General features: G+C 53.2%; 12 protein-coding genes across 12 annotated transcripts; 7 read left to right on the top strand and 5 right to left on the bottom strand.

Moving 5' to 3' along the window:
* Positions 1-513: 513 nt before the first annotated feature.
* Positions 514-2,616, top strand: GUITHDRAFT_137259 (hypothetical protein; the record flags this gene model as incomplete). Its single annotated transcript, XM_005834818.1, has 5 exons — positions 514-948; positions 1,237-1,959; positions 2,040-2,303; positions 2,350-2,456; positions 2,502-2,616. 5 exons carry the CDS (start codon positions 514-516, stop codon positions 2,614-2,616), a joined length of 1,644 nt encoding a protein of 547 aa, XP_005834875.1.
* Positions 2,617-4,002: 1,386 nt separating this feature from the next.
* Positions 4,003-6,847, bottom strand: GUITHDRAFT_137258 (hypothetical protein; the record flags this gene model as incomplete). Its single annotated transcript, XM_005834817.1, has 7 exons — positions 4,003-4,023; positions 4,059-4,730; positions 4,789-5,022; positions 5,072-5,949; positions 6,225-6,318; positions 6,521-6,571; positions 6,803-6,847. 7 exons carry the CDS (start codon positions 6,845-6,847, stop codon positions 4,003-4,005), a joined length of 1,995 nt encoding a protein of 664 aa, XP_005834874.1.
* A 1,037-nt stretch (positions 6,848-7,884) lies between these two features.
* Positions 7,885-8,835, top strand: GUITHDRAFT_69155 (hypothetical protein; the record flags this gene model as incomplete). Its single annotated transcript, XM_005834816.1, has 2 exons — positions 7,885-8,025; positions 8,071-8,835. 2 exons carry the CDS (start codon positions 7,885-7,887, stop codon positions 8,833-8,835), a joined length of 906 nt encoding a protein of 301 aa, XP_005834873.1.
* GUITHDRAFT_151997 (hypothetical protein) lies at positions 8,834-10,515 on the bottom strand. Its single transcript, XM_005834815.1, has 16 exons — positions 10,487-10,515; positions 10,382-10,438; positions 10,261-10,332; positions 10,167-10,214; positions 10,047-10,112; positions 9,967-10,000; positions 9,868-9,913; positions 9,782-9,817; positions 9,688-9,729; positions 9,606-9,643; positions 9,504-9,547; positions 9,408-9,457; positions 9,320-9,358; positions 9,211-9,271; positions 9,004-9,108; positions 8,834-8,954 (listed from the first exon to the last, which is right to left on the bottom strand). The coding sequence occupies exons 2-16, from the start codon at positions 10,433-10,435 to the stop codon at positions 8,913-8,915; spliced, it is 777 nt and encodes a 258-aa protein (XP_005834872.1). The 5' UTR covers positions 10,436-10,438; positions 10,487-10,515; the 3' UTR covers positions 8,834-8,912.
* Positions 10,516-11,522: 1,007 nt separating this feature from the next.
* On the bottom strand, positions 11,523-12,605 carry GUITHDRAFT_151996 (hypothetical protein; the record flags this gene model as incomplete). Its single annotated transcript, XM_005834814.1, has 10 exons — positions 12,534-12,605; positions 12,426-12,482; positions 12,252-12,323; positions 12,139-12,201; positions 12,050-12,082; positions 11,899-11,997; positions 11,798-11,848; positions 11,702-11,749; positions 11,590-11,643; positions 11,523-11,547 (listed from the first exon to the last, which is right to left on the bottom strand). Coding segments are annotated over exons 1-10 (532 nt in total), but the record flags the coding sequence as incomplete, so codon positions are not given.
* Positions 12,606-13,218: 613 nt separating this feature from the next.
* Positions 13,219-14,019, bottom strand: GUITHDRAFT_47905 (hypothetical protein; the record flags this gene model as incomplete). Its single annotated transcript, XM_005834813.1, has 1 exon — positions 13,219-14,019. A coding segment is annotated over one exon (801 nt), but the record flags the coding sequence as incomplete, so codon positions are not given.
* Positions 14,020-14,899: 880 nt separating this feature from the next.
* GUITHDRAFT_151995 (hypothetical protein) lies at positions 14,900-16,211 on the top strand (the record flags this gene model as incomplete). The annotated part of the gene is made up of 10 exons (XM_005834812.1): positions 14,900-14,949; positions 15,003-15,236; positions 15,282-15,391; positions 15,436-15,499; positions 15,546-15,591; positions 15,677-15,728; positions 15,783-15,826; positions 15,879-15,949; positions 15,999-16,051; positions 16,103-16,211. Coding segments are annotated over exons 1-6 (493 nt in total), but the record flags the coding sequence as incomplete, so codon positions are not given.
* Positions 16,212-16,706: 495 nt separating this feature from the next.
* Positions 16,707-18,494, top strand: GUITHDRAFT_106436 (hypothetical protein; the record flags this gene model as incomplete). The annotated part of the gene is made up of 5 exons (XM_005834811.1): positions 16,707-17,077; positions 17,126-17,325; positions 17,374-17,546; positions 17,591-17,751; positions 17,804-18,494. The coding sequence occupies 5 exons, from the start codon at positions 16,707-16,709 to the stop codon at positions 18,492-18,494; spliced, it is 1,596 nt and encodes a 531-aa protein (XP_005834868.1).
* Positions 18,495-18,617: 123 nt separating this feature from the next.
* Positions 18,618-20,612, top strand: GUITHDRAFT_106435 (hypothetical protein; the record flags this gene model as incomplete). Its single annotated transcript, XM_005834810.1, has 3 exons — positions 18,618-19,243; positions 19,305-20,467; positions 20,518-20,612. 3 exons carry the CDS (start codon positions 18,618-18,620, stop codon positions 20,610-20,612), a joined length of 1,884 nt encoding a protein of 627 aa, XP_005834867.1.
* Positions 20,613-21,357: 745 nt separating this feature from the next.
* GUITHDRAFT_106434 (hypothetical protein) lies at positions 21,358-22,277 on the top strand (the record flags this gene model as incomplete). The annotated part of the gene is made up of 3 exons (XM_005834809.1): positions 21,358-21,408; positions 21,456-22,116; positions 22,198-22,277. The coding sequence occupies 3 exons, from the start codon at positions 21,358-21,360 to the stop codon at positions 22,275-22,277; spliced, it is 792 nt and encodes a 263-aa protein (XP_005834866.1).
* Positions 22,278-22,427: 150 nt separating this feature from the next.
* Positions 22,428-23,261, bottom strand: GUITHDRAFT_44957 (hypothetical protein; the record flags this gene model as incomplete). Its single annotated transcript, XM_005834808.1, has 1 exon — positions 22,428-23,261. A coding segment is annotated over one exon (834 nt), but the record flags the coding sequence as incomplete, so codon positions are not given.
* Positions 23,262-24,117: 856 nt separating this feature from the next.
* Positions 24,118-25,268, top strand: GUITHDRAFT_69323 (hypothetical protein; the record flags this gene model as incomplete). The annotated part of the gene is made up of 8 exons (XM_005834807.1): positions 24,118-24,329; positions 24,386-24,464; positions 24,511-24,576; positions 24,632-24,751; positions 24,807-24,847; positions 24,908-24,985; positions 25,032-25,095; positions 25,149-25,268. The coding sequence occupies 8 exons, from the start codon at positions 24,118-24,120 to the stop codon at positions 25,266-25,268; spliced, it is 780 nt and encodes a 259-aa protein (XP_005834864.1).
* Positions 25,269-25,872: the final 604 nt, after the last annotated feature.

Below are 25,872 nucleotides of genomic sequence, written 5' to 3'. Positions count from 1 at the left end.
ACCCACCAACCTTCCCTCCCCTCCCCCCCTCCCCCCTCCCCTCCCCTCCCTCCCTCCCTCCCTCCTTCCCCTCCCCTCCCTTCCCCTCCCCTCCCTTCCCCTCCCCTCTCCCCCTCCCCTCCCACTCCCTCCCTCGCCTTAGTTCCCTCATTCCTCCCCTCCTCACTGACGAATGTGTTCACCCTTCCAATTTGCAAGAGTGCTGATCCTGATCTTGACGTTTTCACTCGCTCCCTGTTTGAACGAGCCATGCAAGGAGAGCGACACTAAGGATATGCTGCTTCAGCCTGGGCTGCTTCCTGCCGGTCAGTTGAAGCCCTTCATTTCTCGCGCACTGTGCGTTGTTTGAGCATACTCCTGCGGAGATTCCAACGAGAACTGTCAACTCAGCAGAAGACGATCGTCTACACACATCTTGCACTCTCTCACTTCCAACTTGGACATGTCGATGAAGCTGAACAAACGATCTTGCAGCGAGAGGAGGCAGGGTTGGAGCTAAGCACGGATGACCAGATGCTAAAATGCGCCATCGCTGAGCGAAAGAGCGATTGGGAGCAAGCAGTGAGGTGCTATGAAGAAGCTCTCAAGGAGCATCGAACAGCTGCACTTCCTTTCCTAGCGCAGGCTTACTCCATGCTGGAGAGGTATGAAGACGCCGCGAGATACTACAAGGCAGCGCTTGCCGAGGGGCCACAGAACGCGCAGGTCTGGGTCAAGTATGCTCTCGTCTTGCGAAAGTTGAACAGGTACAAGGAAGCGCTCAATATCTACAAGGAGCTGATGGAGCAGCAGAAGGAAGACATGTCCCTGCTGCTCGCATACGCGAGGACCCTGTTGGAGGCGAGGAAACTTGAGGGCGCCGAGAAGTCATTCAAGAAGGTGCTCACCCTGTGCGGGGCGCATAAGCTTCCATCATCTCAACCCCAAGTTTCTGCTGGAAGGAGCCAGGTCTGCCAACGTGCAGTGATATGCGACGCTTTCCTTGGGATGGGCAAAACGCTCAGGGAGGGCAAGAAGCTGAAGAAAGCGAGAAAGTGGCTTCAAACTGGAATCGCAAGCTGCTCATCCATGCCCTCCCCTTCCGACGAATCATCATCATCATCATCATCATCATCATCATCATCAGCAGCAGCAGCAGCAGCAGCAGGTCATACTTCAGCGTTCCTGCACGAGGACCTCGGTATCGTCCTCCTGGACATTGAGAACTTCGTCGAAGCTCGCGAACACTTGCACAAGGCCCTCAAGATGCACAGGTGGGGCGCAGTGGTTGACCCGCACAGAGCTCAGATCCTCGGGGCCCTCGGACGAGCTGAGAAGGAGCTGGGAAACTTCCCTGCAGCAGGAAGGTACTACAGGGAGGCTCTCGAGCTCGGGAGTTTCCCAGGTGGAGAGCAGCTGCTGTCAAACGCGTTCGCGTCCGTCCTGCTCCGACTGCGGGAATTATGCAAGTGGGAAGAATTTGAGGAGCTTTTCGAGTGGATGATGAAGGTACTGATACCTCACCAGCTCCAACCCCAGCAGGAGGGCAGGAAGACCAGGTGGTGGGGGAACCTCTCTTCTCTCACCCCGTGGGAGGCGCAGGTGTACGACGTGAACCCAAGAGTCCAGCTGGAGGTGAGCAGGAATCACGCGGACCATGTTGCGAGGAGCTGCCGCCTGCTGCTACCTGAGCTCGTCGTGACGCTGAGCAAGCGGCAAGATCGGCGAATCACGATAGGATACATGTCCAGCGACTTCGGAGCTCACACTGTTTGTCAAAGCATGCAGACGCTTCTGGCCAGCCACAGCACAAGAAAGTTCCACATCGTCGCAATCATGACGACAAAGAGCGATGGGAGTCAGTGCAGGAGGAGGGTGGAAGCTGCTGTCGAGAACGTCATCCACGGCGTCGAACCAGTAACTGGCCGTAGCTCCTCCTCCCAAGAGCTGGCTGAAAGCATCTCCTCCGCACAGATCATGGTGACGAGAAGCTTGCTTTCCCCCTCTGCCTCTGTTCCTCTCCCCTCCTGCTTCCTAGAATCTGAAATTCAGTCCTGCAGATCTTGCTCGACCTCAACGGCCACACGAAGGGAGCACGAGCAGACGTCCTTGCTCTGCGTCCAGCTCCTCTCCAGCTGCTGTTCAGGAGCTACGCGGGGACCTCGGGAGCCTGTTGGATCGACTTGTACCTGTCGGACAAGGTTGTTGTCCCACCAGAACACTCGATGATGATGTCGGAGAAGCTTGTCGTTCTCCCCCACACCTTCTTGGCGACCGATCATGCTCATATGTTCCCTCATCCCCCTCTTGGAAACCCCGAGAAGGTCCCTCGTCGCGTCCGGCAGGCCAGGGTGCTGAACTTGCTGGCAGTTTGAGCAGCAGCCGCGGGAGGAAGCCGAGGAGGAAGGGATCAATACGTCGACTTGTGGCCATCGCCCCATTCTCGCGTCTTTTAACAGGATGCTGAAGATCGACAGGTGAGGAGGTAGGTTGTGCTCGTGGTGTCTGACGACTCTGTGGAGGTCAACCTGGTCGCTGTGGATGAGAGCTCTTCTGTCGGACGACGACTCGGCTCTCTGGTTGTTGAAGCATGGTAAGGCAAATCCATATGAAAACGACAAGATACATGTCGTATAGAGCCATTCTCTCAAAGTTCACTTCTCTCGTATCATTTTGAGACGACAGCAGAATCCATTGTTGAAACCAGGCTGTACGTGCATCTGATCTGATCAAATCTTGCAGGAAACAACGCGGATGTTGCTGCAGGACATCTCAGATCACAAGCACATTCGATAAACATCTCTTCTCAACGACTGAAATTCACTGAATTGAGCGAAGAATCCGAGCACATCAGCCTCAAGGTCTTGCTGTTATCCCTCTTCCTCCTCATCATTCCTTCCCGCATCCTTCTTCCTCCTCCTCCTGCCCCTTGTTTTCAACTCACGACTCATTCCTCCCAGTCTCGCGCTTGGATACATCTCGACACGCTCCGCTACGGGGCTCATGGCACAGCAGCGGACGCTCTCTGGGCGGGGGTTCCAACTCTTACGCTGCCCGGAGAACGACTTTGTGATCGAGTTGGTATTCTCCTCTCCTCCCTCGCAAGCTCTTGCTCCCTTCCATCTTCCATCCTCATCTAATACCCTACTACCCATACTCCTGCTCTCACTCCCTCCTCCTCCTCCTCCTCTTCCCTCCCTACTCCTCCTCCTTCCTCCTTCCTCCTTCCTCCTTCTCCTCCTCCTCCATCCTCAATCCTCCTTCCCCCAACTCTGCCTCCCTCCTCCCTCCTCCTCGTTCTTCTGGCATCCAAATTCACTTCACTCCCACTTTGACCGGTGTGCATGTTCTAGGATCAAGTCTCAACGAGGATCTCGGCATCTCTCATCTCACCGCTAGGAACGAGGAGGACTTCCTCATGATCGCTCGGCGCCTGCTGCAGCCCAGCTGTGAAGCAGGCGCATCTTGCAAGTGCCCCCCGTTCCCCCGCTACAAGAAGCTGGCAGAGGTGAGGAGGAGGCTGCAGGCAACTCGGAGCAGCAGGTGAGGAGACGGGCGTCTTTGCGATGGCTGACTGAGAAGGAGCAGTTTCCTGTTCCGACCAGAGGTCTGGGTGCGCTCGTGGGAGAGGGCAGCTCAACTGCTATGGAGACTTTTTTCCTCCTCCTCCTCCTCCTCCTCCTCCTCCTCCTCCTCTTCTGTGAAGCACAACATCATCGTGATATGAGCAGAAATGATATCGATGCTTTTAGCACTTTCAGAGAAGGAAGAGAGATGCGCAAAGAAGAAACAAGCAGGGCAAGTGGATGTTGGAGGCTTAGGGCAAGCGAACGAAAGCAGATAAGTTCAATATGCTGCAAATGGAAAAAATGTTAAGATGAGCAGGAAAATAGCGAGGGAGGGGTTGAGAAAGAGCCCAAGGGGAGGGTGGGAGAGGGAGGGGGCACGAGAGGTTAAGAGATTCGACAAATGAAATCCTTCAGAAGCACCAGAGGGCGTCGTCCTTTGATGCGTCCAGTTGCTCTAGATCAACATGCTCGACAGCTGCGACAGGCGAGAAAAACAGCAGCCATCTCCACCTCCCCTATGGTCACTCCGTTCTCAGCCTGATTAACCTGCTCCTGCTCCTGCTCCCGCTGATTCTGTCCGGCCGGCTCCACGTACTTCCTTGGGTGAGTGAACGTGGTCCTTTGGCCTTCCCCTGCAGCCCCCAGCAGCACTCGGTGAACATGGACAGGCGAGCTTAACGACTTCTCGTCAATCTTTGCCTCCTCCTTGGACCCTTGGATGGCATCTTTGACCGACTTCAGAGCCTCCTCGAGCTTCTTGTTGCTCTGCGACAGCAGTTCCTCTAGCTCTGCCGCCTTGGCACGAACCCTTGACGCCTCCGCCTCCAGCTCGACTCTCCTCTTGTCCTGCAGCCCCAGCTCACTCTTCACCTGCTCCAACTCGCGATCGCGGCTCTGCCGCATGCGCACGCACTCTGCTTCAGCGTCTAACACCTTCTTCCGCAGCCCCTCGATCTCGAGCGAAAGAGCTTTCACCTGCTGCTCCTGCTCCTCTGCCCTCGGACCAACTCGTCCCCTCTGCTCCTTTCCAACTGAGTGACCCCCCATGTGCGACTCGCTGGAACCGTTCAACTCAGAGTTGGCAGCCTTGCTCGAGCTGAGCAGGGAGTTTTCCTGCTTCAACCCCTTGTTCTGCTCCTCGAGGTCAGCGATCCTTCGGTTCTTGTTCTCGATCTCTTCCTTCTGCAAGGCCGCACGACCGTCAGCAAGGGATTGTCCGACCGAGAGCATCCTCGCTCACCTGGCGATCAACGACCTTGGCCGACTTCATTCGCTCCTCCTTCAACTTCTCCTCGTTCCTCTCAAGCTCTTGAATCTTCGACGTGAGCTCCGCCACCTTCGCTCTTTCACTCTCCGTCGCGCCGTTGGAGGCAGCGCAATGCAGCGGGTCAGACGGCTTGTTCACACGGTCCGACGACGAAGTTCGTCCCACATCAGCGGTCAGCGGTGAAGACAGAACCTTCAAGGTAGGCATCTGCAGACAACTGTCAAACTCTTGTCAACCAGGATGACGCTCATTGGACCTGAGCGCAACTGGACTCAATCATGTTCAGAACACTCTGACAAGACATTGAAATCTCATTCAAATGTCTCCTCCTTTCCTCTTTGCTCAGTTGCTTATCGTTGGATATGACAAGGCCTCCCAGGATCGGCGATATCAACATCAACAGGCAGGAAAAGAGGCCAAGATTGAAGTCGTTGTCTTCCAGGAGCCTTGCGGATAAATAGATGTTGGCAATGAAGGCATACCCTGCAAGCATCACGTACAGCCTGTCCTCCATACACACAATCCCGTGCAAGTTTGAAGCAAATTTTCTAGCATTTTGCAAGTGATCGTAGATCTTTTGATCCGCTTCCGCCTTATGTTTGACCAGAAAGTTGCCAAAGACATGAAGGACTAGGTCGACTTGCTCCTCACCTACGGAAGGGACCTTGATGCCCTTGGGCAAGAACAGCAACGGGAGGAGCACAGCAACCAGGCAAGCTACGAAGAACGTCAACATCAGCTGACCGTAGATCTCCAAGAAGATGAACGACAGGTCGAGCCCCACGCACAGCACCACCATGCTGACAAGACCCCACTTCACCGAGTCGTGCAGCTCACTGATCTTGTCGTGCGTTAGGAAGTACAGCTCCCAACAGCACGAGCCTGACACAGAAACAAGGTTTGACACCACGGACATCGTCCCGAACAGCACTCCAAAGTCCGGGTACTCCAGGACCACGAACATGGACGCGAACACGGCGAGGACGACGCTGGCCGAGCCTGACATGCCGACAGCGGTTTGCAGCCATCCGGTGTGAAGGAAAGAGTTCTGAAGCGACTGGATGAGGACGAAATAGGTCAGCCAAGCAACAGCCAGGACTGTGCAGCTGCTGCTGACAACGTCGTCCTTCTCATCTGCATCAACGATTCAATCACAACAAGTTCTATAGAGGTTATACAATTACAACAAGTTCTATTCAGGTTATACAATTAAAACAAGTTCTATTCAGGTTATACAATTACAACAAGTTCTAATCAGGTTATACAATTACAACAAGTTCTGTAGAGATTATATAATAAGTTCGGTCAAGGGCATAGAAACGTTCTGTGGAAGGTATATGATACAACAGGTGCAGTAGGGAGCGTGCAACAAATTCAATGGAGAAAAAGAAATGAGGCTCGAAGCATACCTGCAAGGACCAATACCGACGTCATGACCATCCCATGACAAGCGAGGAAACAAAGGATTAAATAATTCACACTGCTTTTGTCAAGAGCCAGATGCTTCATCAGCATCGTAATGAATTCATTTTCCACTGCCTTCTCCTCGTCTTTTCCCCCCATGTTTATTTGTTTCCACCCACTTGTACTACAATCGAACCGCCTGTACAGATTTCCAGTCACTTCAAGAAACAATCGACTCCTATCCTTGCTTGTGTCACAATCTAACCATGAAACTTGTTGCTCATCTGTAGTATCTATGTACCTGCTCAATCTGAACAATGAATCTCTTTGGAACCCTGACTTCACTCCAATCCTGACACATTTCATGCATCGTTAAACCTTATCGGAGGATTAATTCCGCAGGATCGCAATCGCCTTGCTACGACAAACGTTTTCGAGTCATCATTGATGTTGTCCTCTCTTTCGTGTCACCTCCTCGCCACCTCCTCAGCACCTTCTTGCAACCCTCACGTGCCCGCGCCACTAGTCCTATGCTGTCCTCTCTGAAATCAACAACATGCCCTCGGTCCTTTCAGGTTATTACCAGCACCTCTTCCTCCTCCTCCTCCTCCTCCTTCAGCTCTCGCATGCTGCTTCCCCTCCTTCTCTCCTCCTCGTCGCAACCATTCCACCCCATCCCTCGTGATTTGTCGCCATCGCAGTTTCCCTTCGATGCATTCCCCAAACACCACGATTCTGCTGGACCCCTACCCCCCTTTTTTTCAATCTGCCCCACCTTATGCATATGGACCCCTACCTTGGACTGCCAACTATATTCATTGACACCCGTCCATGTTATAACTCACCCCCAAATTCAGTACCCCTACCCCTTATCCTTGTACCCCCACCCACCCTCTTTTGTATGTGAAAGGCAGTGATTCCTCAGGCACATTTCATCCAACCACCCCACCCCACCCCTTGAAAGACCGAACTTGAACTCCGAGAATACCCGGTGACCCCTGGAGGGTACCCCTACCCCCTTGATATTAGAGTGATTTACCATCAATCCCTTGGGAGCAACCCTACCCCTCATCCGTCCACCACCGGTACTTCCTCGGCACACCACCCGGAACGACCCTCCACAGCCGAGAAACTTACGCCGACCCGGCCGGGCCCAGGAGCCCCACAACGGTGATCCGAACTTCGGAACTAGCCAGGCTTCAGTGACTCTGTGATCGGACTGACTCGACCGGACACTGTGTCATTTGGTCCAGCCCACAGGCCTTCCGTCAGCCAGTCCCTTTACTCAAAGTTAAGTCCCTTTACTCAAAGTTAAGTTAGAAATCACTGTCCTTCAATCGTATGATTTTACTCAAAGTACGAGAAACGTTTGATTTTACTCAAAGTTAAGTCAATTCCTGTCCTAACTTGGAGTTGCGGCCATTACTGAGTCCGAGCGGCCACACGGTGCCAGGCCGGGCCCGCCCGCCGGCCGCCGCCGAAGTTTTGGCAGTCCGACTCAGTACGGTGACGGTGTGACCGGCGGCCCGCCGGGCCGGACCTGCCGACGGTGATGAGTAAACTGATGGGCTCGACTCTCCTGATTGTCCTCGTACTGATTTTAACTTAACTTTGAGTAAAAAGAGAGATGAGCTAAGCATACAAGCACAAGTGCTACTGCGAGCGATGCAGAGGTGGGGAGGGGCGAGGAAGATTGCGGGTAGAGTCCTCCCTCTTGCCCCTCATGCTCTTCGTCGCCGCTTGCTCTCCTCGTCTCCTCCTCAACTCGAGTTTCCCAAGGCTGCCGCCATCATAATCGGCGACGAGGTTTGTAGAATGCGTTGAGGTCCTGCACTGAACTTGAGGTGGCAGATCCTTTCAGGAAGCATCATAGACTCCAACTCCTCCTTCCTATGCAAGACGCTACATAGCCGAGGGGTCGACACTGTCCGTGTCGAGTACGTGCGGGACGATAAGGCAGAGATCGTCGAATCCGTTTTGAGGCTCAAGAACATGGTGGGGGAGGGCGGCTGGATTTTCACGAGCGGAGGGATCGGCCCAACGCACGACGACGTTACCTACGAGGCGATTGCAGGGGCGTTTTCCCTCCCCTTGGAGGTCCACGAGGAGACGCTGCAGCGCATGACGGCATACTACCATGGCCGAGGGCTGGAGATCACCGATGCGCGAAAGCGGATGGCGACCCTGCCGTCCCCCTGCCAGGTTCGCTTCACGGAGAGCCTCTCTGTCCCCTGGGTCCCTCTCGCCATCGTCCACAACGTCCTGATTCTGCCAGGCATCCCGCGCCTCTTCCAGCCCATGATCGCTGCCCACAAGCACCACTTCTCGGGACCTTCGTTTCATGCGATGGACCTCTACACTAAGGTTGGGGAGGGTGACATGGCGGCTGCTCTAAGCTCCGTCGTGTCCAAGGTGATCATGCTCGTGCTCTGTTCCGCCGTGACGCTGTCGCAGCATCCGCACGTGCACATCGGAAGCTACCCCAGCGTGCAAGAGGGGCCATGGCTGGTGCGGATCGGGGTCGAAGGGAGGAACCGGCAGCAGGTGGAGGAGGCGGCAGCGGAGATTGAGCAGAATGTGAAGATTGACGAGAAGAAGTGGAGGGAGGAGGAATGAGGAAGAGCTGTTGAATTTGCCTGCCCCCTCCTCCCTCAGTAGATTAATGTACAAATTCCTTGTTGCCGATGCCTTTGTCACATCCCGCTCATCGCTCTCGATATGTAAGGAAGCAAGCTCTGGAAAGGGACGTCAGTACAGCCGCATACTAGGATATGCTCGATCTACGATGCTGGTAAGACTCGAATGCTCTGCAATGAAGGGATGGGCGCACGAAAGATCTGACTCTCCTCCCGGGAGAAGCTGAACAGGGCTCGGTCGCAACATAGGATTCTGTAGCGATCTCAGATGAGAGGCAGGCAGGCAGGCAGGCAGGCAGGCAGGCAGGCAGGCAGGCAGGGAGAAGGAGAAGGGGCACTGTAGAGCCATTTTTACCTCTACGACGCAGAGGCTTGCGAAATTTCTTGCGGATTCAGAGTAGTTCTCGCCAAGTTGTCTGACATGAGAAGGAACGTCATTGACAGGCTGGCCAACATCAACTTACGGCATTGGCTTCTGTGTGTACTCCAGCATTGCGACAAAACTGTTTTCATCAGCCTGTCACCTTTCCAACTTGGTTGAGCATTGCACACCTGCAGTCCTCGCCGTAGACGGCCTGATAAGGATGTTTTCCCATTCCAGCCTGCACAGAGACCTTGAGCTCCGACGACATGGACGGGAGAGAGGACCTCAAGCATGACGACGCCAGCCGCCCACACGTCTGCCTGCCAGCCTGACGACCAGTCAGCATCTGTGCTACTGCGAGCTCATCAGTGAGTAAGAGATTCCACCGTATGTATTCCCGTTGAGCCGCTCCGGTGACATGTATCTGTCGAACATCACAACCAATCGTCAACGCACATTCGAATAGACCTCGTCGTTCCGCAGAACGTCTCTGACTTCACATCTGCCTTGCTGTTGCATCCTTAGCAAAGGAAATTCCAGTTTCCTCACACAGCCTTCTCACCTCGAGCCGAAGTCTGTGATCTTCACTTCCCCCTTGCTGATCCCACGTTGTCATGCACGTTGCATCTGTGAGTTGGAGAGTTTGACCTGTTCATGAGAATGTTGGCCGGTTTGATGTCCCGATGCTGTATCCCTACAAGAATCGATCTCACTCTGAGCCAGCTGGGGCATCGGACATGCTCCCACCTGCCTCGAAAAGGTACGAGAGCCCAAAGAAGAGCTTTCAACTGAAGTCAGAGATGCTGAGTAAAATTGGTCTCTTTGACCTGTCTAACGATAACTGAGAGCATCGCCTCAGGTGCCGGCCCACAGGTCTTGATCACCCTGTCCAGCTGCAAACACCTTATGAGTAAATCCAGCAAGAGCGATCAATCAACGTCATCGACCGAGCCAACGTTGCAGAATTCCAACACAATGAATAACCGATCTCCGTCCTGAACCTCCTGGTCAGTTGAGCCACTACTGCGAAGATGTCACCACCTTGTTGTAGAGAACATCGAAAATCTTCGCAATGTTCCTGCAGGGCTTCGCTTGCAACTTCGGGCAAATGTTCTGCTCCACGATCAGACCAGGAACTCTTGAAATTTCGTTCCAGCATGACCTGCAGCTCGGCAAATAGCTGTCTCCGCAGGTCGGGATCGTGAACAGTATGCATGACCTGTACATCCTCGTCATCGGCTCATCAAGGGTTTGATGGACTCCCTTCCTTCACAGCAACTGTTGTCGGCGATCCATGGGGATGAAGCAGATCAGGAGATGTCAGGACTTGGGCTGTCCATACTGACATGCACATTACTGACACATCGGATAAAATCGACCGACGGTGCTCACCCACACTGCTCGACCCCTTCCCGATCTCACTAGTGAACTCAAGGTCGTGAACGCTCAGCCCTGCTCATCTTCAGACGAGGTGGTGGGAGACAGGAGCTCTAGTAGTACCTGACTTGGGCTCCGAGCCCGACGGTCCGGACAAACCTCTGTTGAAACTTTACCAGCGTTAGGTCCACAGCATGCGGGGCAGAACCTGCTCGAGATCTTGTATCCTTTGTAGAACAACGAGCCCCCATCTGAAAACTCCAGGCTGCTCTCAAAAGCATAGTCCTGCTCCGAACATGTCAACTACTGTTCAACACCAGCTCCTGGGTCGCCCGAATGTTAAGACGAACCTGTATCGTTGTGTGGAGGGGAGTCGGTGGATGCCGCTGCATCGAGCAACTGAAAGATAATTTCTTCCGGCCAAGAGTAAGATGATCCTGTAAGAATGAAACACTTTCATCACAGAAAGATCGACTTGTACGTAATATTGTGAATCGAACGAAAACATCACTACTCTATCCGCCCCGGACCATCACCATTGCTGTGTACTTGTTATCTCCTTGAGGGACTCTACACATGTCTCTACCTGTATCGATACCATGCATGCCATCTCTCAGAGCCTCGCGCCTCTCTCTCTCAACCCTCCCCTCTTCTCCCTCCCTACTGTCTGGTTCCAGAGTCCTTCATGGCCGCCTGCAAACTGTTTATGGACCGTAACGGTCCCGGACAGGACCCGGCGGCCCGCCGGGTAGACTGAGAGTTTGCCCGACCGAGTATGTTGGTAGCAAATCAGCCAATGCTATGATGGTATCAGTGCCGCCATGTATGCTGTCCAGGTCAAACGCTATACCATCATGAAATGGATATTCATTGCTCGCGATCAATTCTTATTTACATAGCCCTGGCCCTTAATTTGGAAACTCAACCTTCCTCGCTCCACTTCACGAAGATCTGCTCCAGCGTCAGCTCACTCTCCCGATGTCTCTGCATCACCTTCAGTGTGTGGACGATGTTCGTCTCAGTCTCCGTCAGGTACAGATAAGAAGTCTAGCCATCACTTGTCAACTTCTCCATCCACCTGAAACTCAGGCAGGCTCGAACTTACCTCCTCCTTTGCTCTGGTCGAGGATCGTATCCTGAAGTTCACCGCCGTCTTGAGGAGAAGCGTCAGTACTTTGTGAGAGCAGCAAGCGGAATCTGCCTTCTCCCTCTTCTTCACGAAGATCTTCGTATCCTTCGACGGCTGCACGTTCTGCAGGAAATCCAGAATGACTCCCCTGTAGAGACGGAAACTCGACCCACCTGACTGTTGCTCGACAGGATGTACATGACGGGCGAGTCGTAGAAGTTCTCGTAAGAGATCTTCTTCTTGTGGAACGCGGGCTGAGAGCTCGTGCTGACCTGCTTTCGTGGTCAGCAACCTCCCCACCTCCCCTCCCTTCGATAGCGTCACCGGCAACGAAACCTTGAACGCCTTCATGGGCGCCTGCGTTTGCAACCACCAACTTCAACGGTCGCATCAGCAGCAGGGGAGCGTGTCACCTCCCTCATGAGGTAGGCCTTCGCCATCGCCTCCGGCTGCTTCAGTATCGCCTGTACACAGGTCTTGCCAGCTACGTGAGAGGCTGTCACGGATTGAAAATAATCAAGCACACCATCCACTCGTCCTCATTTCGGCACAGATACTGCTCCGACGAATCCATGAGCTCGAACTTTATCCCATGGATCTGCGTCAACCCATCAGTCCTCCACAAGGCGTCGGGAGATGACGGAGAGTGAAAGTGCATTCACTGCAAAACTGGTCGAAACATGTTCAAAAGGACACTCACCTCTTTCATTCCCAGTTTCTGAACCAACATCTCCTTCAAGAACTTCCAAGTGAAGCCCTTGAAACATAAATTCAACTTTCATGTAAGAATTTGCGCATCGAGCTTTACCCCGTTCAAGTGTAGCTCAACTAGATGCATGTCTTTTCCTGACTCTTCTTCTGATCTGTACAGAACGATGCTGAATGCGTCTGCATAGCGCGATCAAAATCCTTTTTCTCCACCTTCAATCCACATACCCTTCATGCTCGACAGGTCACGCTCTACTCTCGCAAGCTCAGACTTAGACTTCGCCCCCGTTGCTTTTGTGAAGAAGGTCGCTTCACACAGCTCCACGAGCTTCTTTTCCGAATCTCCCGGTCCCAACCCGGGGTCCGGCATCCCAGACTGTTTGATACTTTCAATGATCTCATTGAAGCTTGCCTTCATGGTCTCAGACGACACTGTCTTTTTCAGCTGCATCAGCTCATCTGAATCCATCAGAAGCTTCTTCTCGTTGATTTGCTGGGCATTCATCGTCAGCACCATTCGCCTTCCCCAGGTCACTTACCTGCTCAAACTGCTCAATTATGGAGTCCAACTTGTCGATCGTCGCTTGCTTGATCCCGTAGAGATCGTCGTCGAAGCCAGAATCATCATCGTCATCGTCAAACACCCTCGAGCTGGTCAGGCTGCCGGACTCAGTGTCCGGATCTCCAAACTTCCAGATGTTCAGCTCCCGCCAGAATGGCATCTCGTTCTGTCCGTTGACATCGCCCCCGTGCATGATTGATTGTTTAATCATCCCCATCTCGAACTTCATCTTGTGAAGAGCTTGCTTTGCATCTGGTCGATTGCTCGGGTCTGGCTTGATGCATTGATGGAGTGTGGCAGAGATTCCGTTGGGCATTCCGTCCATCAACCTGTTCGGCATCCAACGCTCTGCTGCAGAAGATGTAGCTACCTTTGACACAGGCCGCCCTTCATTCGTCGGCGTCTTGCCCGTCCATACGTAACGTGCAACAAGCCCGAAGGAGTAGATATCTGCCTCTGTCGTCATCTGGTGCGACTTGATCTGCTCGGGCGCCATGTACTCGATGACCACTGGTATCCCAGTCAACGATCGCAGGTACTTGTCGCTGACCTTGGTTCGTCCAAGCTCGAACAGCTTCGGGATATTGTCGGTAACCAGCATGATATCGCTCGGCTTCAAGTTGCCCAAGATGAAAGGCTGAGTCTTGTCACCCTCAGGGGGTCGAAACTCAACATGCAAGTAAGAGATGGCTTGCAGGACCCCCCAGATGATTCGCAGCCGTGTGTCCTCGCTCTCCAGCACCTTCTTATTCACAGCATCAACCAGATTCATGCTGAACTTCTCGTATACCAGCCACATCAGAGGCTGATTAGATTGCGGGTCAACTGTTAGGCCCCCCAGGCATGTGGCAATGTATGGATGAAACATAGCTTCAAGCATGCACTTCTCTGTTGAGAATTCCTCCAGGGCTTTCTTGACTATCGCTGAGTTGTAGAGATTCTTGTTCGGCATCTTTACATGAACCTCTACCCCGTCGTATGTTCCCACACCGATGATCTTCCCCTCTCCAGCATAGATCTGCTTCACTGGCAACCCCTGCAGGTTCCTATCAATCTCCAGGGTCTCCGGTGTGAACCCTTCCAAAGTCTTCATCTGCACGTCGAATGGCCACCAATCGGCATCCTCTTCTTCATCGGGGTTGGCTGCTTCAACAAGAGCTTTCTGCCAGAATCCTGTGACTGACTGAATCGTCCCTTCTATGCTCTTCTCGAACACTTCAAGCTCATCAGAACTCTTCCGCGGATCTTTAAACGAGCCGAGGAACCCTTTGGTCACAGCGAGCAACCTCAGCAGCCTGTTGAGCGTCATATCTGATGGGACATTAGGCCATTTCATGTTGGCGGTTTTCTCTTTCATGTCAACCAGGGTGTTAAGGCCCTCTTCCAACTTCGTCTTCTTGCACAATGCCAGAAAGGAGCTGTCTTCGACCAAGCATTGGACCAGCACCAGAATGTCCTTCACAATTGCCAACGAGTCCATTGTCTCCTCACCTCACCTCTCCTGTCCTCACCTCACCTCTCTCCTCTCCTCTCTTCCCTGTTCCTCTCCTCTCCTCTCCTCTCCTCTCCTCCTCTCTCCACTCCTCTCCCCTCCTCTCCTCTCCTCTCCTCTACTTAATCTCGGCCTCACGCTCAAATGTGAGCAGCATAAGCAGCAGCTGAACGGAATGGATCAGCGGGGGGACGAGGGATAGCCCCTTGAAACATGCACTCGTCCGATCGGGCGATCAAACACGTGTAGGGGGACTGGGGTAGGGAGGACGGAGTGAGGCAGAGCAGGCAAGAGGATGGGAGTATGCTGAGGGGGCTAGGGCAGTGGGGAGATCTGAAACTTGTCAGGGTAGGAGAGCGATAGCAGCAGAGCTGCTGCTAGACACTCGTTCGGGAGATGTGATTGGTATTTCAGGCTGGCAGGGGGCCGATGATTCACATGCTGTTGCCCGTCGCTCCTCAGGCAAGAGGGCTTGAGCTGCTGAGATATCGGTTGTAATCAGCGCTCTTCCTCAGAGGCTCGCAAAGCTGCAGAGAGCTGTCCTTAACAGGATGTCCGGATTTCGAATTGTCATTGATGGGGTGCAAGACCCTGGGAACCATGCGGCAGTGATGCGAACGGCGGAGGCGTTGGGGCTGCTCGACCTGCATGTCATCCGCTATGTGAGGGACAAGCCGCAAAGAAGGACCAGCCTCTCCAAGTCGATCACGAAAGGCGGGGAGCAGTGGCTGAGGATTCACTTCCACAACGTGAGTGCTGGGTGCCAGCTGGAGGGTTGTCACTCTCATTCGTAGACCGCTGGAGACTGCCTGCATCACCTCCGTCAAGAAGGTTTTTCCCAGATCCTCGCTGCCAAGCCACGAAACCCTCAAACTGACACCGCGAGAAACCCTGTAGAGCTCAGGCAATCTTGAAGGAGGAGGGAGAGAGGACTCATATTCCTGCCAGTGAGGTTGACTTCGGCAAGAAGACAGCATTGATCATAGGCAACGAGAAGAATGGCGTCTCCTCGGTGAGAAGAAGCGACGCCTTACACCAGGAGCTTAAGTAACTCACAGGAGATGTCAGAGCTGTGCGATGGCGATTTCTGCATTGACATGCATGGTATTCATGTATTCCCCTGTGTAAACGATCACAAGATGCTATCCTTTCAATCTGAGTTGGTCATGACGTCGTTGAATTTTGTCAGGGCTGACGGAGAGTTTCAACGTCAGCGTTGCAGCGGGAATCTGCATTCACTGGTGGGAGTGGCCGCCTTCCAGCATACGCTTTGAGCACGATGACCTGTTCGCCAGGGGGAGGAGGAAGCGGGAGCTGGCGCTGGGAGGAAAGATGACAGGTCTGGCAAGCATGCGAACCATCTCCTGTGGGTCTTGACCTCGGCGATGCAGACTTGGAGCCTCACGAGGCAGATCGTCTTTTGTATCAATACGCTACTTTAAACCACTTGGGGGTGCGAGAGGTTGGAAGAAGAGTCTGCCATCTGCTGCTCTTGGGTGATGCTATAGCAGTTGAGAGTGAGAGAAGGATTGTCATTGGAGAGCTTCTCTGAGGAAGAACGGAGGTCTTTGCTTCTTCTTCCTGGGATGTTGATCGAGGCTAACTTGAATCGCAGACTGATGTGGACAACGGGAGGAGAGACGGCGGACGAAGACACGAAGAAAGCACAGGTTGCATGCAGAAACGAAGAGTAGAGGCGTCAGTGAAACACAAAGTCATTTTGCTATTGTTGACTGTGATAATTCTCCACTCGTCTCCAACCACCACACAAGTCCCCTTCACGTGCCTCATGGGTAGGAAGCAGACAGCAGCGAGTCTGACACATCATATCTTTACAACTTCTCGCTTGATTGTTCATGATACCATGATCTCTTCTATGCTGTCTGCTAGTTGCTGTCGGTGGATCTGATTCCACCTACCCCTACCCCCCTGAATAGCCTGTCTCACCCACCTCCGTTGGACAGTTTGTGGGAATGGCGCTGGGTTACTACTGTTAAGACCGCAGGGGCGAGAACGAGAGGAGAGGGGAGGGAGGGAGAGGGAGAGGGAGAGGGAGAGGGAGAGGGAGAGGGAGAGGGAGAGGGAGAGGGAGAGGGAGAGGGAGAGGGAGAGGGAGAGGGAGAGGGAGAGGGAGAGGGAGGAAGAGGGAGGAGGGAGGAGGGAGAGGGAGAGGGAGAGGGAGAGGGAGAGGGAGAGGGAGAGGGAGGAGCAAGGCAGCTATGAACAAGGAGGCGCGGCTAAAGAAGCTTGACGAAGAGTTCGAGGAGTACAAGAAAGATGTGCGAGCAGCCATGTCTCGGCCATACCCCCAACAGGAAGGGCTGCACGGGATGGGGTGCCTGGTGCAGATGGGATTCCGGAAGAGCAGGCATGTGGGAGACTGGAGGACGAACTCTTCCTACCAGAACAAGCAAGAGACGTTCCATCAGCCTCTCAACGATGTCACGACCACGTTGGAGCGGGGGATGGTGATTCGGGGGAGTGGAGGAAACATAGCCCCTGCTGCAGGCACAGACGGAGACTCTACAGGAACATACCATCCTCCCTCTGAAGGGAGAGCAGACCCGGAGGAGAACCTCTCGATCATAAGGTCGACTCAATGATCCTCCTCGCTGCCGCATCATACATGCCGTTGCAGGTCTCTTGGTAACACTCTGTCGCTGCCCAAAGATGTACAACGACGACGAGAAACGGAGCAAGCGCTCCAGGAGAACGAGAAGTTCAGCCAGACGACAGAGTGGGCCTTGCGACTCGCGTACAAGCTCTTTCATGTCTACACGGATACATACCCCATCTACAAGGTCAGCAGGGGTTCAAGGAACGTCCAAGACTCGCCCGGTGCTCAACGACTTTGATAGCCAGCTCGTGACGCCTCCTGCTTGTCAGGCATGCTCGGCGAGAGACGCTTCCTCGAGATCGGGATACTGAGAGCAGAGGGGCTGCCGCAGATGGATGCTGTTGGAATCTCTGACAGGGACGGTTGTGACCCTTACGTGGTCTTGAGGTATGACGGAACAGAGAGGTTCAGAAGCAAGACTGTATACGAAACATACCGTCCTGTGAGGTTCGATGATCGTTCATCACATGTCTTGATGCTGTGTAGGAATGGAATGAAACATTCTCGATGTCCTTTGACCAGGCCGGAGCGTCGCTCCCACTCATAGTGCAGGTGTGGGACGCCAACGACGACCGGGATGACTTGATCGGCCAAGTGTACGTGAACTTCTCAAGGGACCTGGTCAAAGGAGAGCGTTCAGAGAGATGGTCAGCTGTCCGAGTGTTTCTCTGCTCCTCTTGCTGAACAGTTGCTCGTTAGGTTCTCGCTCACTCCTGATGACTCCAGAGCTTTCCATGCTGTGCAACGGAAGGCGGACTCCTCGCATGCTGGTCAAGTCCTGCTGAGCCTGAGGCTTCAAGACGGGCAGCACATGGAGGATGAAGGAAGTGAGATGGAGCAGACGGTGACAAGAGAAGAGGACGAGACAGTCATCCGAAGACCTTGGGGGCCAGAGGTTGTTGTGGACAACTCTGACCTGAGCTTCAAGGCTCAGACGTCTCAGACCATCTTGCAGAAGATGAGATCAAGGTCAGCAGCTGTGCTAGTGGTGTTTTACGAGCTCACGAGTCTCTGCAGCTTGGAGGTTGTGAGGAATGGGATCAACCCTTCAGTGAAGAAGGATCTTCACGCCATGATCGAAGGCCTGATCAAGTCTGTCAGTGCTCAGATTCTCAACCAGCTCTATGCCGCGGACTCGCTCCTGAGTGACGTGAAACGGTTGGCGAACAAGGTGTTGTCAATGTTACAAGGTGATGACGAGGATAAAGTGCTGGCTTACAAGTGCTTGATGATCGCCATGGTGTTCAAATCCAAGACCGATCCCTCCAGTATCGTTGAGTACATTCAGGATATTCTTGCGCAGATCTTGAAGCTCCAAGATTTGAAGGTTGCAGTGAATGAAGAGCTGAATCTAACAGGCGAGGACTGTGAAGCAGTTGAAACCAACTAACAAATGCTCCCAGACATCGATCAGAAGAAAGTTCGATCATCCGATGCGGATTGTTGCTGTTGCCCCGAGAACCAACCAGGGTCACGGAAAGCACGTCATCGGATATTGAACGACTTGAGAAACATGTTCCTCTCTGTGGTAGAGGAATTGATTCGACCTTGCGATCTCCCCTACCTCAAGAAAGAAACCCTAGACGAGATGCACGAGCCGACGATTCGGAATCGGCAGGTTGACTTCTGCGAGATGTTGTCAACGTCGTGCGAAAGAACACTCTGGGGTCACTACCAGACAGTGACGAGCCTCGGCCAGCATGAGAACCTGCTCTTCTCCTCGTCGATGGACAAGACTGTGAGAGTTTGGGATATGACGACGGGTGAATGTATCAGAGTGATTGACCTGTACTTCGATGAGGTGGTCTCTTGCCTGGCGGTTGGCAGCGGCAGGTACTCACTCCAGCTGTTCACGGGTTCAAACTACCTCCACACCTTTCAAATCGCAGAGGAGATGCTTCAATCCAATTCGACCATCCCCTGTCTGCAGAAGTTCAACCGGCACCAGGGCAACATCACATGCCTGGTACACAGGCGAATCAACCCCAACATCCGCCATGAACTTGCTCACGGGCTCGTCAGACTGTACACAGCATCCAGCGATCGGAACATCCATGTCTACGATGCAACATTCATAGGAGATAAGGGAGCCGACGCGGAAGGGCCCGAGCCCTTAGGGGTGCTCAAAGGTCACAACAGGTAGGCAGAAGAAGTTGTTGGCTTGCGAGTATGACTGATGCTTGTCCTCTCCTTCCACTAGCTCCATCACCGCACTGTGTGTCGACGATCGACGCATCTTCTCAGGCTCCATGGACACTACAGTCAGGATCTGGGATGTCTTCAGCTTCGCGGCCCTCGCCATGGTGGACCTCCAGGGCAACATCTGCAATGACTTGCTGTCGTACGGGGGGCGGCTGTACGTGGCCACTAGCGATCAGTCGATCATAGTGATGGACCATCTGCAGTCCAAGATCATAACAAGACTAGAGGGTCATAGCGCCTACGTGACCAGCCTCTCCTCGTTCACCTCCGTCCTCGTCTCTCAACTCCATGAGGTGGTTCAGGATGAGAACCCGAGCTTCGAGAGCCCCAGGCGGGCTCAGTCGCAGCTGACGATGTCGGAGTACCGGACCGGCGAAGAGTGCCAGCGGTTTTGTTGCGTCACCATCAGCCTGTTGAAGGCAAGGGACCTGGACGTGGCGGACGTTGGAATGGACGGCGAGGGCTCCAGTGATCCGTTCGCTGTGGTGATCGTGGGGGGGATCGTGAAAGTGAGCGGGAAGTTGTATAAGGTTGAGGAGAAGTCCGCCCGGACCAGGGTGATGAAACAGAACAGGAATCCGAGATGGAACGAAACATTCTTCTTCATCCTTCCCGAGATTCGAGACATCAAGTCGCCCACAGGCAGCAGCGTGCGCAACATCCCTGTCAGAGTGGAGGTCTGGGACTGGAACGGTACAGGAGATGACTTCATGGGGTCTTGGCACGGCGTCGTCGGCGACCTGCTACCGGACTACCTCACCAGAGCATGCAAGATCTCAGGCGCTGACGGCACAGGCCCTCCCGATGGAGCCGACTATGGCGGCTGGGTGCCGATCTCGCCTGATGCTCTGCTGGTGGGCAGAGAGACGCCTCCTGCGGTCGGCATGCGAGTGAAGGTGTCGAGTGAAGGACAGGAGTGGCTGAAGAGGAGGGACAACGTGGACGAGTCGAAGGGAGGTCCCGGCGTCATTACCCGAGTCTCGCAGGACAAGCAGGCCTGCAGGGTAAAGTGGGACACGAGCATCGGGAGGACGAGGAAGGGGGAACAGTTCCCTGATGGCTGGGAATGCGCAGTGACGTACTCTGCTGGGAAGGGAGGTAGCTATCATCTGCAGGTGCTGGACGACAAGGAGAACGATCATGGAGAAGTGTTGATATTCTGTGATCGACACTGTGATACTTGACAAGTCCTCTCTGATGTTTCATCTCAGGTAACACCTTCATCCCTGTCTGTGGAGAAAACTTTGTCCTCGAGCCCCATCGGCACTTCCTGGCCTCCGGATCAGATGACGAGACCATCAGGTAGTCGGTTGACCGCTCCTGACGCCCTTGCCTGATATATCTGCTTCTCCTCTTCCTCCCCCCTTCCTCTTCCTCTTCCTCTTCCTCTTCCTCTTCCTCCCTGTCCCCCTCCCTCCCTCTGCCTGGCAGACTTTGGGACCTGTACAGTCACACCTGCATCGCCGTGATTGATACCAATCACGAGAACAAAGTGTCTCGCCTGTGCTTCACCTCCTCCGGCCGCCTGCTCTCTGCTTCACAGGACAGCAGCATCAAACTCTGGTGATCAACAAGGGAGGATGAGTCTAGATGGATCGAGGAGAGGTATGAGGGAGGGAGATCTGAGAGATGAGACTGCATCGAGAAGAGGTAGAAGGAAACCAAGTACAAACATTCGTTTTTTGCAGAAGTTGTGAACAACACTAGAAGGTTAGTCTCACACCTCCCACTCTGCCTCTCACCCTGCCTCCCACCCTGCCTCCCTGCTCCCTGCCTCCCTGCTCCTTCATTCCTTTCTTCTCAAGCATGCTTGCTCCCTCCGGCTGTGTGGGAATTTCCAACCTGCAAAGATTTCTGCAACACCGGGGCAGCAACTGCTTAATAGTTGCTTCCTATAAATTTAATGGAAATACTTAAAAAGGCAGCAAGCACCCTCCTTGTCCCGCTCCGCCTCCTCCCCCACTGCTCCTCCTCCGCCCCCATCCTCCTCCTCGTTCTCGATGTCTTTCCGTTCTTTCGATGCCTCAAAGATCAACTGGTACCCCGGGCACATGGCAGAGGCCGTCAGAAAGATCGAGCAGCGCATCAAGGTGTCGGACATGGTAAGATCCCTGGAACCGCTCTCGATCGCAATGATGGTGCATGGCAGGTGATAGAGGTTCGCGATGCAAGGATCCCCTTGACTTCAGAGTGTGCACGGATACAGGAGTTGCTGGCCAGGAAGAGACGCGTGATAGTCCTCAACAAGCAAGACCTGATCTTGCCGTCCGAGCGTGAGAAATGGCGAAAGTTCTTCACGGACAAGGGGGACACTGTGACCTTCACGCAAGCAGTCCATGGGGCCAACATCAAGGAGCTGATGCCTTCGGAGCTGCATGCTAGAGGATTGATATCCCGGCTTGACCGAACGCTCCTGTGCATGATAGTCGGGATTCCCAACACAGGGAAATCCACTCTGATCAACACGCTTAGGAACTTTGGCTACAAGGATGGCAAGCAGAAGAGTCCGGGCAAAGTTGCCAACACAGGGGCGCTTCCAGGAGTGACTAAGCATGTTTCCACCATTCAGTTCCATGTGAAACCTCCATCCTTCCTGGTGGACACCCCCGGGATAGTCAAGATGGATCTCGATGTGATCGACGGCCTGAAGCTTGCTCTCACTGGAGCGATCAAAGACTCGCTCATCGACCCCCTTATTCTCGCCGAGTTTCTTATACACATGCTCTCCATGCGCCAGTCAACCAACTACCTCACAGAATTATCGCTCCCGACTGATTGCACTGACCTTGGTGAGATCTTGACTGCCGTGGGTGAGAAACAGTCCTTGTTTGAGCAGGCAAAACGCAACACAAGCGGGAAAATAGAAAATATAATCTCACTGACAAAAGCAGCCAAATTCCTCATCGCGAACTACAGATCAGGCAAACTCTGCAAATATACCCTAGACAACACAGTGCCGGAAAGTATCTAAATTGCACAGAAAAATTCAAGCAATCCTCTTTATTGACTCTTTTTGCTCCCATTCCCTTCATCATTAAAAAGCGATCTCCCAGGATGATAGGTTTCTCTTTCACCCGCACTCCTCGCATTATGTTGCTTCTGCAGCTTCCTCCTCCTTCAGCGCTGCCTCCTTCTCTTCAGCGGTCAATGGCTCTCCATTCAGCGAGCTGAGGGAGGGGATCGTCTTGATCAGCTTTGGCTTCTCAAAGTTTTCCATCATCGGATTCTCTCTCACGTCCAAGTTTTCTAACTTCAAAGCTCCCAGCGCCTCCAAGGCCTCCATGGTAGGGATCTGGTTATTAGCCACGATCAAAGTCTTCAGCTTCCCCTCAGGATTCAGCCCTGCCAGGCTTTCGATCGCATTTTCGCTCATGTCCAGCTCTGTGACATGTACGACATTCTCGAGCCCTTTCAGTCCTGTCACCTTGTTTGCTCGAAGCTTCAGCTGCTCCAACGAAGATACCCCTAGTCCTTCGCATGATGTTAGTTGGTTCTCCACGAGGTCCAGGTGCTTCAAGTTCGGGTTCCCATCCAGCTTTCCGATGCTTTCAATTTGGTTCTGGCTGAGGATGAGTTTTGTCAACATGGGAAAGGCGAGCTCCTGAATCTCTTTGATACGATTCCTCGAGAGATCTAGAATTTGAAGGAATTCCAGCGCAGGCAGTTTCACATTCTCCAATCTGTTGTTCGACAGGTCGATAGAGAGAAGATGGTTCATCTCCGAAAGAGCATCGAGCTCTGTAATCAGATTCCCCGAGAGGTTCACATATCTCAAGTGCACGTACCCCTGCAATTCTTTTATGTCCGTCAACCCCCTACCGGGCAGTTCTGCTATGGTGAACGCGTATCCACTGCCATCAATCGTCTTCGACAGTCCCTTGAGCGAGGTCTTGATATCATCCTTGGTAAGAGACACCCCTGCCTCCTCCTCTCCGCTCCGCTCCTCCGCGGCTTCCCCTCCCCCCGCTCCAGCAGCGTCCTCGGACATGGCAGCCGTTGAAATGGCGGGTTGACACCACATCCCCGCTCTTACAGGTTCTGAGTTTCTCAGTCGAGAGTCGGCTGTGAGCCGCGCTACCGGCTTCCGATGCTGGGCCCGGGCATTAGCGGTGGGGGTGGGGGGTACATCGAGGGAAAAGGGAGGGTACAGTGACTGCACCGGTACGGTAGAGCCTTGAGGCAAACACGAAGTGTATGAGGGGTGTAGGGAAATCAAAGGGGAAAGAGGGGGTGGGGGATGAGATTATGAGGGAAAAGCCGTTATCTAGCAAATACGAAATGAAAGACGAAGGGAACGGGATGCAGGGGGAGGGAGAGGAAGAACGAGATTTACAGAGAAAAAATGCCCCATGATCTGATTCTACATGTAGTTACGAACTCAATTGCAAGTTTTGGTAGAGATTGGATTCGATCTTGCCAAGCATGATGAAGTGTTTGGGTGTGCGGCATGTTGGAAGTGTCAGAAGACTGTTCGATGACCTGTCGGAAGACGGTGTAGAAAATAGCAGTGAGCGTCAGTCATTCGAAAGTGAATATCACCTTTGTTGACGGAATTCGTTACGCATGCAGCCTAATGAATTCATTCGGCATAGAAAAGCACTCATCGCAGACTGAAAAACAATTCCCAGCGATGCGCGGCATCGCTGGGATCGAAATCATCTTCATGCAAAACTAACTCTCTTTGTATACAACAAAAAACTTGAAAAGATTTCTCTTGTTTTTCTCTGGTTCTGATATTCATTCTACAGTCTGCTCATGACAGTGACCCCGTCCTGAACAACTCTTATCTCCTGATCAGACTAGGGCAGAGGATGAGCGAGGGTAGCAGTCTCAAGTCTTTCCGAGACCTCAGGCTCATCGGCAAGGGATCATTTGGAAGAGTCTATCGCTGTATCAGATGCTCCGACAACCAGGAGTACGCGATCAAGGAGGTCAACATCAAGTCAATGTCGCAGCGAGAGAGGGAGGATGCAGTGAACGAGGTCAGGATTCTTGCGTCAGTCAATCACAACATGGTCATCAGGTGAGATCGCATCGATGTGACATCAGATCGCTCATGCGAATGACTGATGTTGTAAGATATTATGATGCTTTCATCGAGAATGATAGACTCTTCATTGTTACTGAGCTTGCAAGGGGTGGGGACATCGGGGCTAAGGTAGAGTCCATAACATGCTGACAGCATGGCTGATTGAGAGTGGCAGGTCAAACGGCACGCAGCGAGAAATGAACCGATGAATGAAGACATGATATGGGGATTCTTTATACAGGTAGGAGCAGATTCGCCCGTATGACATTGATGTAGTCACTTGCTGTTGCTTGCAGACTTGCCAAGGGTTAAGGTCATTACACTCTGCAAACATCTTACATCGAGATATCAAAGCGCAAAACATCTTTCTTGTAGCTGCTAGAGAAGTGAAGATTGGAGACTTGGGAGTAGCAAAGGTGATAGAGCAGCTGCAAGGGAGAACCGGATCGCAGGAATGAATGTTCTTGCTAGGTCACGAAGGGTGGGATGGCGTACACTCAGATCGGAACTCCGTACGTAGCTCCATGCTCAACTTCCATGATGGTCGACGTGCATCTGACACTCTTATCAAGATACTACATGTCACCCGAGATCTGGAGGAGAAGGCCTTACAACAAGAAATCCGACATCTGGTCTGTGGGATGCCTCTTGTAAGAGCCTCGACCTGCTGGCTTTGTATTTGACAAGCGGATGAAGGTACGAGCTAGCAGCCCTCAAGCATCCATTCGAAGCGCGGGATGAACGCAGCCTGGCTGAGAAGGTGATACTAATCATGTTCATCGACCGTTGATGGACCATGGTTGTCAAATGTAGGTGATTCGGGGAGTGTATCCGTCAATACCTGCTACATACAGTCAAGATCTCTCGATCATGGTCAACCTGCTCCTTCAAGTAGACCCAGCAAAGAGACCAACAGTCGACGACATCCTGTGATGAGTTTGCGCCTGGTGCATGTCCAACGGCTGACAATCCCCCAGGAATCATCCCATAGTCCAGAGAAGGATGGCGGACGCTGCGATCAAATGCGGTCCAGACACTGAAGGCCATACAAGCAAAAACCTCGTCGACACAATCCGCGTCCCTCGGCAGCTCAGCCAAGTGGGTTGTGCGGCTCCTTGACACTCCAGCTGACCCCTTGCCACAGCTCCAGAGCAAACTGCCAGGTTCCAAGTATCCCGCAAACAAGCCAGGAACATCTCAGGGAAGACGCAGTGAAGACTTCAGCGTTCCTCCGACTGCGCAGGCGCGGATACTCGTATGATGACATGGAGGATACTGACTGCGTGGAGTAGGGTCGGGACTTGCAAGTACGGAAGTCGTTTGTGATGCAGGCCAACGAAGACGTTGTAACGAAGGAGGAGAATGAGAAGGAGGTCAGTAGATGCAAGTGAATGTGATACGTTAGGAAATGACGAGCATGTCATGCAGAACGACCGGCGGCGCTTGCCAGGCATCGTTGACAATCGCCGTCCAAGCGGGGGATGCGGGAAACGTCCGTACGTTCCAGTGCCCTATCATGAGCGCAAGGCGCTACAAG

The sequence above is a fragment of the Guillardia theta genome (genome assembly GCF_000315625.1).
Source record: "Guillardia theta CCMP2712 unplaced genomic scaffold GUITHscaffold_24, whole genome shotgun sequence".
In the NCBI taxonomy this organism is placed as follows: domain Eukaryota; class Cryptophyceae; order Pyrenomonadales; family Geminigeraceae; genus Guillardia; species Guillardia theta.
This window is presented reverse-complemented; position numbering and strand designations above follow the sequence as displayed.

What these genes read in the sequence shown, in the direction of transcription:
- GUITHDRAFT_151997 (XM_005834815.1), bottom strand. Translation starts at nt 10,435, where the DNA reads ATGCATACTGTTCACGATCCCGACCTGCGGAGACAGCTATTTGCCGAG. An exon ending in TCTCAGTTATCGTTAGACAG is followed by an intron (nt 10,001 to 10,046) that starts GTCAAAGAGACC and finishes TTCAGTTGAAAG; the next exon opens with CTCTTCTTTGGGCTCTCGTA. An exon ending in ATCACAGACTTCGGCTCGAG is followed by an intron (nt 9,730 to 9,781) that starts GTGAGAAGGCTG and finishes AGGATGCAACAG; the next exon opens with CAAGGCAGATGTGAAGTCAG.